Genomic DNA, 10844 nt, shown 5'->3' with positions numbered 1-10844 from the left:
TTACAAAATCTATCAATCTAGTCTTATCTCTAAAAATGGAAATATATATATATTTTAAAAAATTATTTTTAGCCCTTTATAACCCATATACTAAACTACATAAGATATTAAAATAAGAAAAAATGTACCCTCTTCCAAGTCACTCGCATCAATTTCTTTTACTATAATTTAGGCTTCACACTGGACCAAATTAATTGATTTAGAACCTATATGGAATAATTGGTTGCATTACTACCCAGACAGATAACGTTTTTAATGCCTTCATTTTTTTTTGGATCTTAAATTTTTGTGTGTTTTATCCAATCTTTTTAGAGTTATTTTGCAAGTGACTCGAAAGAGGGTATTCTTTTTCTTATTTTAACATCTCACATAGTCGATGGGTTATAAAGGGCTAAAACTGATATTTTTTTAAAAATATTTTTAAATTTTTAGGGTTAGGACTAAATTGATAGATGTTTTATATTTTGAGGGCCAAATTCATTGGATTTTTTATAATTAAAACTAAAATGACAAATTTTGTAAACATTGAAGGCTAAATTTGTTAAATTTTTTATATTTAGCATCAAATTGATAGAATGTGCAAACATTAGAGGGCTAATTTTATTACTAGAGCAATAAAAAAAAGCTCACATGAGCTTAGAGTGGTTAAAATATTTAATTTCGAAAATTTTAGTGATTAAAATGAAAAAATTAATGATTGAGTGACCAAAATAGAATGAAAGGCATAGTTGGGTAACCATTTTTATAGTTTATCCATAAAGAATATAATTTTCAGCATGATTTAACGATGCATGTTGTTATTTAACAAATAAAATTTAATAGAGGGGCTTGTAAGTTTCGAAATATATAAGGGTTAATTTACCCATTTCTTCAGTACAGAGGCCGAAATGCAATCCTTCCCTAACTGCAGTGGCTTCCCTGGTATTTTACCAAAATAATATCATACTAATTTACATAAAACTCGGAGTCCGGATAACGAAGCTGTACAAAAACCAGGCACACAATGTCAAAACGGTGTCGTATTCAGTTGCAGTCTCCTACGTCGTGGTACATCTCCGGTGGTGACTGATTCATCATAGACGGTCAACTCCATCTCAGCTCAACCTCTGCAACGCTTTACCCTTCAAAACAACGAAAAAAGGGGCGGCGGTCTGGGGGAATCCCTATATTTTAATCCACACTAATATTCTCTTTATGGATTTCGATTTTCGATTCTTTTGACGAAGAAGACGAAGATTTATAATTATATGATGTCAAAGAAAGCCAGCAACTGCGCTATTTGCGACAATTCAAATCGCGCTTCTATTTGCGCCGTTTGCGTCAATTACAGGTACGTTAAAAAATCGTCGCTAAAAAAGTGAAATATTTTTATATTATAATATTTAAAATTTTAAGCTGTTAACTTGCTCTTTGATTTCCTCGATGAACTGTTCTTTGCAGATTAAATGAGTATAATTCTTTGTTAAAATCATTGAAAAACCATCGTGATTTGTTATATTCAAAATTAAACGAACTGATTGCCGCAAAGGTTTGATTTCTTTCACTTAGTTGGAAATTTATTTGTTTATTAATGCCTTTTTCTCTTTTCGAGATTGGTCTTGATTTGTTTTTATTATTTAGGGGAAAGCTGATGATCAACTGAATTGGAGAGTTCGTCAAAGCGAGAAGCTAACTAACTTGAAAGAGAAGCTTCGTCGAAGCAAGGAACAATTAGCTCAAGGTTTTGATGCTTACTCCTTAGTTCTTATTTCTGTTTTCTGGAAAAAAATTGTTTATATTTATTTATTAGGATCTGATAAACAGTTCTTTATTATAGGTAAGGTTAAGATTGAGAGAGTGTCTCATGAGTTAAAGGTTAAGTATGGAGTGCTTAAATCAGCTCGTGGCATGGTACTAACTTTGTTCGTTTTCGGTTTCTTCACGAGAATCGAAAGCTTTCTGAATGATAGTTATAGGTATTTTATCTTTGCAGTTGGAAAAGAATCGTGTGGAAAAGCTCGAAAAGTTCTATCCCAATCTTATTTGCACACAAAGCCTGGGGCATGTGAGGACTATTTGTCTTTTATGTTTATTTACTTATGAGGTTTTAGATTTATGTTTATGCTAGGTTCTTTGGTTTTTCTCGTCTATTACAATGTACAACTTTTGACTTATGACATTATCTGAGTTGCAGATGGCAATTACCTCAGAACGTCTTCACAAGCAATCGGTTGTCATAAAACAGATATGCAAATTGTTTCCCCAACGTCGTGTAAGTGCTTCTGTGCTAATTGATATGCTTTTTTTCACTATCAACATTATCTTTATGATATGTAAGTTATTGAGATTTAACCAAAAACAGAGGGTGATATTTGCAAGTCAAATATGCAGGTGATATTTTTGCTTTTGCAAGACTTAAAGACATAGCTAATGTGGTTAAAATGAGGATGCTTAGCCGAAAACTTATAGGCCTTATTTCCCCTTTCCTCCCTCTTATTCTAGGCCAAAGTCTCCTAGGTTAAATCATGTTGCTTTGACATAAGCTAAGTTTGGTTCTGTTTCCACAGGTACATTTAGATGAGGAGCGAAGAGATGGATCTAGTGGTCAGTATGATCTGATTTGCAGTGCACGCTTGCCAAGGGGGCTTGATCCACACTCTGTTCCCACAGAAGAGCTTGCTGCCTCGTTAGGGTATTGTTTTTGCCTTTTAAGGCTATGCAACAACTCTATCCTGCTACAATTATTTTCACCTCATTGTGTATTATACATTGGGATATTCCTTCCCTCAGTTTTAAATGTTCTTCATTGTGAAAGTCTTTTATTAGTATGAATACTCCAGTTTCTGACTCTCTGTTAATCCATATGACTTGAAATCAGATACATGGTACAGCTTCTAAATCTTGTTGTTCATAATTTGGCTGCTCCTGCTCTTCATAACTCAGGTTTTGCGGTAAGAACTAACAACTGACTGTACCTGTATGCTGTCTAAAATATTTATTGAAATGTCCGGTTGAGTTATTTTATTGTTTTAGGTTTTCAGTCATTCAGGTTTCCTGTGACAATCTTCAAGAGGTCTAAAATTGCAAATCATAATAAATTATTACTAAAGAATAAAATTTTCTTTTAGACAAAGTTGGTAAAGTAATAGCTCATCCCTGTGCATTTTCTTTAGAATTTGTTATATATATTTAGATAATTATTCTATACATCGGCAGTGGAATAAAAAAACTCCACAAGCGAGGTTCTAACACTGCCATGTCTCCTTTTTCAAAAAAGTTTTCATCTTCTTAATATAATAAAAGGACATGTGGCAGCATTATACCCCCTCTTATAGAGTTTTTTTATTCCATTGATAGTGCAAAGAATAATACACTGGGGCAAAGACGTGGCCTTGCCCCCCCCACCCCAAATGGTAAATTGACTATATAGTCCCTTAAAAATTTATGAAGCCACAAGTTAATATAATTGTAAAATTGCGCTATGGCCCCAAAAGATTTATTATTCATTTCTGATCCCCTAAAGCAATATACTCCCCCTTTTTTCCCAATCTTTTAGCTTCATGTTTTTGTCAGGTGATACGTTTTCTCTGTTCTAATTTTTTTTTAATTTGTTGTTGTATATTGTTTATTTCTGGTGGTGAGAAATATCTACTAGCAACAATCTGTTGGAGATATTTCCCCTTATGGAAACCTGCTGTTTCACATGGAAAGTTATTGGTTTCTATAATGATAAACAAACAAAATTGACCTTATGAGAGATCATTTTTACCTCAATTATTTTATACTCATCATATAATTGTTTCACCTCAGGGGTCTTGCTCCCGAATATGGCAACGGGATTCTTATTGGGATGCACGTCCTTCTTCTCGAAGGTATCTCACTAGATAATGTTATTTTACATGGCTAACTGAGGTTTTCTCCTGTGGGACTGAATATTGTTTGTGTTCTGCAGCAATGAATATCCGCTTTTTATACCACGCCAAAATTACTGCTCCACTAGTGGGGATAATTCATGGACAGATAAAAGCTCTAGTAATTTTGGTGTTGCTTCAATGGAATCCGAGAGAAGGCCTCATCTGGATTCAATTAATAGCTTCAATTATTCTTCTGCCTCTCCACACACCGTTGAAACACACAAGGACTTGCAGAAAGGGATTTCTCTTCTGAAGAAAAGTGTGGCATGTGTAACAACTTACTGCTATAACTCACTCTGTTTAGATGTTCCTACCGAGTCATCTACCTTCGAAGCATTTTCTAAATTATTGGCCACGTTATCTTCAACTAGGGAAGTTCGATCTGTTTTTTCCTTGAAAATGGCTTGTTCAAGGTACAACCTGCTTTGTTTTTTACTAATTTATGAGCTCGATTTCATTTGATTTGTGCAGTTTGGAAAGTTTTTATAGTATAGAACAACTGGTTAGTTGTTCTTAAATAGACTAGAGGGGAAAGTATCTGTAGTTCTTTTCAGATAGTAGTTTAAGTGCTAACTTGGTTTCTTTTATGAAGTAAATATTGAGAAATTTACCGCTAGAGTTGGACATTACTATCCGTCTTATCCTTTGGTTATGCTTACCAGTTGATTAGTAGCCTTTATATTTTAAGAAGCACCTTATTGCCTGTTTCTAACTTGCTTCAAGTGAATAGATCACCAATGTTATGAATAATAAGTGGTCTGAGGTAGGTCTCTTGGCCAGGATATGAATAATCTTTTTCTTTTTCTAGTTTGGTAGAACTTCAATTTATTTGTCTTTTTAGCTCTTTCATTTGTTAAATCTCCTTGCAGCTTATATTTTAAATTAGAATTTCGCCAATTATTACTTTTTTGGTCTTGTCAAATTAGAAATTGTCTTCTTGACAACCAAATGTAAAAAATGAGACTTTGAAAATGGCCTGCTTAAGTGTTTCTTGACTGTAGAGGGAGCCTAGCATGAACCAACTCAATCTCTCTTGTAGAAATTTTGGCACAAAGAAGAAGAGAAAATTGTTGTTTATTTTCTAATTGCAGTGTTTTTATACACATGGATGCATGTGAATACATTGTATTTCGGAGTTGTTCATTGTTCTCATCTTTTTTATTTTCAGGTCAGGTAAGCGAGCTCAACAGCTTAACAAGTCTGTCTGGAATGTGAATTCTCCTATGTCATCGAGCACATTATTGGAGAGTGCACACATGCTGCCTTTGACGGTATAAGATGCCTTTGGACTTTGTTCCACCGAAACTTCTAAGATTTTAGCTTGTTCACTTTTCTGATTCCATGCTTCAGTATTCTTTCTATTCTATCGACCTTTCTGTCTTGTGTTGCTGTAGGCAATTGTTGAGAGGGTAGAATTTCCTTGAAAATATGACTAAAATATATTATAGTACTCAGCACTTGCCTTTCAATTGGGAGTCCTTTGCATAGTTTTGAATTCTCGATTTTCTATATGCCTTTTCCAATTGTTACCTCGACTTCTGGAGAACTGTAATAAGCATGATGATGCAACTGATTTGAGACCGTAACTTGGAAGCTTGGTAATTTGAATAAAAGCATTGTGATTTTGTTTTGCTTGGCGGTGCAGAAAAACTTATCCGATCACAACCTTCCGAGTTCAGCTGCCAGTTTTCTTTTCGGCAATGAGATATCTGATAACGGGAAGAACGAAAGCCTTATTGATGGATGGGATATAGTGGAGCATCCGACATTTCCCCCTCCACCATCAGAAACCGAGGATATTGAGCATTGGACTCGAGCAATGTTTATCGATGCCACAAGGCGATGACACATTGCTTGTAAGTGACATATTGCATATGTGATCTAACGCAGTCTCAACTAGCATTATGATTATCCGTATGTATGTTAAATAGAGATGATGTCGAGCAGTGATGTGTTTATATAATTATATATATTTATAAATGTTAAATCAGTGGGTTTGTAAGTTTATATTCAAGGAAAAGTGCATTTAGTGTTTTTCTTTTTTGGAATTTCAATTAAAGTAATGCATTCAATGAAAAATATTTTGTATAATTTGTAACTAAATAATCCTTAACAAGTGAATACAATCCCCACTTAATGGAGTCTTTATCTCAAAATAAATTGCCAATTTAATTGTCCATTTGATACAAAAATTATTATTAAATTGAGGACATAAAGAAGTTTTCTTAAAATTTGATTATATGAACCATCGAGTTTGTGATTATTTTTAGATTCTAAAATAGTAAATTTTGATGTGATTTGGAATGACCGTAATAATAAAATGAAAAGGAAATTATTTTTGTTATTATTCTGATGATAATGTTGTTGTTTTCGTGGTGAAAGTGTAATAGTGCCAAATTGATAGATCTTTGTTAAAAGCAAAAATGGTCCCAAATTTTGGAACTAAAATTGAGGCACGACGCGCATTGTAGGCAGAAAAGTAGCTTTGGGACAACGGGGATTTTGACATTAAGTGCTGAAGAAGCCTTTTCTGGATTTGCTTTCGTGGAAAAAAATCTAACCAAAGATTGATAGAAGTGAAAGGTGACATCTTTGACGCCCTTCAAATTTGCCCCAAATTAGAGAGCGAAGTTTGCTCAATTTCCACAAATCTTGATATTTAATGATGAGGTGGATGTAATAGTAAAATATATAATATTTTTAAAGAGAGAATTTAAATTTAAATTTTAGAGACGATATTATTAGTGGAAAATTCATGACTCGAAATGATATTATTGAAAGGGAAAATTATAAATCTTGGAAGGATTAATTTTCCTATACAATAAAACAACTTAAAAGGGTTAGATCACTTTTTTGGGTCAAAACTTAGCAAATATTTTTATATTGAGGCTTGAATTATTTTAAGGTCTACCTTAGGCCTTGAACTTGACAATAGTTTCTACATTAAAACTTTAAATTTTTTATCCAAGTTAGTCCTTAATATTTGATTGAAAATCCTAAAGTTCATACCTCAAGAAACAGTTACTAAGTTCAAAGATTAATTTGGATGAAAAATTTCAAGCCTCAATGTGAGAATAGTTTTCTAATTCAAGCCTCAATGTGAAAATAATTGTGATGTTTAAGACCTAATTTGGACAAAAAAAATTCAAACTCCAAAATTAGAATAATTGCTAAATAAAAACCAAAAAAATGATTTAACCTTACTTTCAAAGTTGTTTAATGCGTTTAGAGAGATCTCAAAAGTCTCTATACGAATGCCAAATAAGAAACCCTGAGTAAGGACAACATAGTTTAAAGTTTGTTTTATGCTATTTCTATGTTAAAAATTTTTAGTCCATGTCAAATAAATCTCGAATTGTAGTTAAATGAGATACTCTTAATCTATTTTTAATAAATTGATTCAACGTTGGCTCTTGAAACCTTTGTTGATTATATCATCATCCTCTAAACAGCAAAATCCAGAACCACCATTCCATGTGAGAAAAATTCCAACTTCGAGTTTTTCTTTTTTTTGGGTTAATGGTTACATCAGAATCGAGAATCCCCTTCCCAATTCTGGGAACCTAAACTCTTCTTTTGCCACTTTACGTTTGCACCTTTTTTTTAGACTTTTAGACCACACCACATGATGTTTGAAATAATTGAAAGCAATTCCAATGGCTTCAAATCCTTCCTATTGTGTTTTTTTAGCCACCAAATTTAGCATAGAATTGTATCCATTAAGACATCCAGGACACACTCAAAAAATAAAGAAGAATATTGAAAACAAATAAAGCAAAGCCCAAATGCAGAATCAAAGCATAGCATGTTATTATTGGTGTCTTTCTCCATGACAGTGAATGCCTCATATTGCAGCATATATTGTGTTTTCTTTATACTTTGATACACTGTACATGTATTTGTACATCCACTCATATTCTCTACTTCTTTTCTTATCAAGTTTATATTTAAAAAATTATATTTATCTTTAATCAAATACATATCAATATTCCTTGCTCCTTTAATTCTTTGTGCCTTTAACGAGGCACTAGGGTTGAAGTCTAAGTATGCAAAGCTTTCTGGTGTGTGAACTGGGATACGTTCTTTTCTATTATCAAGTAATGCATGGCTCATTTCCAATATGTGTATATATATATCTATGATGAGGTAATGAGCTTTTAGAAAAGGTTTACAATTATTGGAAAGGAAAAGGGCAAAAGAGAAGAGGTCTCACTCTCAAAGTGGAGACTTATCGTATAAATCATGTGGTCTAATCAGCTAGATGTATTAGTGAACATGTTACATCAAATGATTTCATGTTCTTTTTTCCGTGCAATGCAAGCACTAAAAGATTGATTGCTTTGTGATGACAGCAAATTTGTTCACTACTTTCTTTCTCATTTATTATCAACTTTTATATATATATATATATATATATAAGTTTTTCTGCCAAAAATTATCCATTTAAGTCTTCAATTATTAAAATTCATTAGTTAAACTCTTTGATTAATAATTTTCATTGTTGACCGTTTCTATGTTAAAATGACCGTTAACAACTATTGAATCAATTATCATGAAATTCATATGGCAATCCATGTCAACAATAATTGTTTGTCACGAGCTTGGGTTTTATCCTAACAAACCATGCGACCTTAGGCAGTAAAATCATAAGTCAACATGAACCCTCGATTTGAGAAATCCAAAAAATTCTTTTAGGTATTGATGCTACAAAGCTATTGGGAGAAGCAATCAAAAAGATACAAAAAATTTAATAAAGCAAAAATTTAAGTAAACGCTCCCAATTGTATAACTGAGTAATGAATGATACAAGATACAAAATGAAGATTTATAGTTGAGTTCCATGACAAAAGGTATAGATTGAATTCTATCAACAACTTACATTCAAAGATATCTCCAAGATAGAATCCTAAAAAAATTAAACTTTTTATTATCTTTATGCTTAGGAATACAAATTAACTTAGTAACTACAATTTACTGGAATGTTTACTACGTCACCAAACTTAAGTAGACGAACTTTTTACAATGTTCTAAGAATTGAGTTTATGGTGAGTTAAGTAAGCCCAATTTACTTAAATGATTGCATCGGATTGTTCTGCACGCCTTGGTCATGGGCCTTTATGTATAGACTATGACGTGTTGATGTGGCATTATCACAACAATTAAATTCAAAAAATATATAATCTATTTAAAAATTCGAAGCACTTGTCCATGTTTATTCTAAATGTAGTTTTTAAACTATGAAAAACTTAAAATATTAAAAATTTGTAACATATTATAAAACTTATAAAAATAAGAAATAAATTTTAAAAGAATAAAAATATTTAAAAATTTGAGTTTAGTATGATATTAAACAAATGAATGTCTAGATTCATTTGAATCTGAAAATTTATTTGTCTAGATTCATTTTAAACATAATTATTAAATTAAAAAAAATTAAAATTAGAAAAATATAAAAAATATGTAAAACATTATAAAATTATAAAAAAAATGAGAATAAAAATTCAAACAATATATATAGACACATACTTTTATATATCTTGTTTTTATTGTATTTTATACACGTTAAACTATAGTATTAAGGGGATTCCAGTAGAACATGATTGTTGAGAATGTTACTTTACAACATTTGGTATATATTAAAAAGTATTGATTAAATTCTTCAAAAAAATACACTAACATATTCGATACATTCAACACTTTTTTAAAAATGTAATTTTACTTTAGAAAATTATCTTTATTAAACAAAAGATAATCTTCATGCATTTTAATAATTGCAATAATTTTAATTGTTAACAAATATTTAAAATTAATCCATAACATTTGATTTTTTCACGTTTTGATCAAATTTGTTACATGAATGCATTCAAAAATTAACTTGCATATTAACTCAAGATTGTGAAAATGTACAATTTGTAATTTTTTCTCATTAAATTGTAGGTATAAATTCAAGTGTTTTAATGTATAACATATTTATAGTTTAAAATGATCTTAATATTAAAATTTAATATCGATTAAAAACATATATTTTAAAAAAAGTATTTATAAGAAAATAAAATATAAATATTTAGCTAGTGATATCCACATGTATGATCTGTTAAATAGAGAAAGATATAGAGAGAGCAATATTTGCAATTTGAGAATTAAACCATACATTATTTTGGAACAATGAATTTAGATGGTAGAGATTAGAGAACGAGGGACAAGCCAACTATGATTTTTTTTCTTTTTTACTATAAATAAGTTAATATTCTAAACATTAATGAAAGAAATGCTAATTTTGTCTTAGGTTTTTCCTCTTTTTTTTTCTACTTTTTACTTTCCATGTAAGAAAGTAACTATTCCACTTGTTATCAAGAAAATCATTTCCCATTATTTGTTGGAAAGTAACTTTGAAGGAAATGTTAAAGGAAAGTAAATCGATTTTTGTATGCCAAACATTGAAATCACATTCAAACTAATTAAATTTTTTAACTTTCCATCATATTAAAAGCTTTATAAGAGTGTTTCTCGGCATTGTAGTCTTACATCTTGCATTGAAGTTAATAGTTAACAGAGACAATGACCCTGGAAATACATCAAGCACCAATGCCAAAATTAACGAATTAGATAAAAAAAAATCAACAATAAGAATCAAAAACTTTTTAAAATGAGATTTACATATTGCAAGAAAAGTAAGAAATATTATTTCTTTATTTATTTATTTATAATTTCCATAATATTTTTACAATTTTAATAAGTATATTTTTTATAATTTTAAAATTATATCCAAAATGAATTTGGACAAATGTATGCCCAAATTCAAATGAACTGAATATCCATTTTTCTAAGTTCATTCTGAACATGAAATTTAAAAATGATTTTTTAAATAAATTTTATAATTTTATTTTTTTTAATATTTATTTTTCATTCTTTTTATATTTTTAAAATAAAAATTTTAATAAATTTTAAAAC

General features: G+C 30.5%; 1 protein-coding gene across 2 annotated transcripts; it reads left to right on the top strand.

The window, feature by feature from the left end:
- Positions 1–878: 878 nt before the first annotated feature.
- Positions 879–5918, top strand: LOC107951427 (uncharacterized). 2 transcript variants are annotated; one of them, XM_016886478.2, is made up of 12 exons: positions 879–1330; positions 1441–1528; positions 1621–1720; positions 1817–1890; positions 1973–2044; positions 2174–2251; positions 2547–2671; positions 2858–2930; positions 3790–3851; positions 3932–4306; positions 5062–5164; positions 5539–5918. In XM_016886478.2, the coding sequence occupies exons 1-12, from the start codon at positions 1248–1250 to the stop codon at positions 5737–5739; spliced, it is 1434 nt and encodes a 477-aa protein (XP_016741967.1). In that variant the 5' UTR covers positions 879–1247; the 3' UTR covers positions 5740–5918. The 2 variants fall into 2 exon arrangements, with proteins under 2 accessions (XP_016741967.1, XP_040941376.1); XM_041085442.1 differs by lacking the exon at positions 1817–1890 and having other exon boundaries at positions 881–1330; positions 1956–2044.
- Positions 5919–10844: the final 4926 nt, after the last annotated feature.

This window comes from Gossypium hirsutum, chromosome A02 (genome assembly GCF_007990345.1).
Source record: "Gossypium hirsutum isolate 1008001.06 chromosome A02, Gossypium_hirsutum_v2.1, whole genome shotgun sequence".
Lineage (NCBI taxonomy): Eukaryota > Viridiplantae > Streptophyta > Magnoliopsida > Malvales > Malvaceae > Gossypium > Gossypium hirsutum.
The sequence above is the reverse complement of the archived record's forward strand: the minus strand, read 5'-3'. Positions and strand labels throughout refer to the sequence as shown.

Bases quoted from the DNA above. Each gene is read 5' to 3' on its own strand.
- LOC107951427 (XM_016886478.2), top strand. From the start codon at position 1,248: ATGATGTCAAAGAAAGCCAGCAACTGCGCTATTTGCGACAATTCAAAT. The intron at 1,331-1,440 runs GTACGTTAAAAA...TGTTCTTTGCAG, and splicing joins GCCGTTTGCGTCAATTACAG to ATTAAATGAGTATAATTCTT. The intron at 5,165-5,538 runs GTATAAGATGCC...TTGGCGGTGCAG, and splicing joins CACACATGCTGCCTTTGACG to AAAAACTTATCCGATCACAA.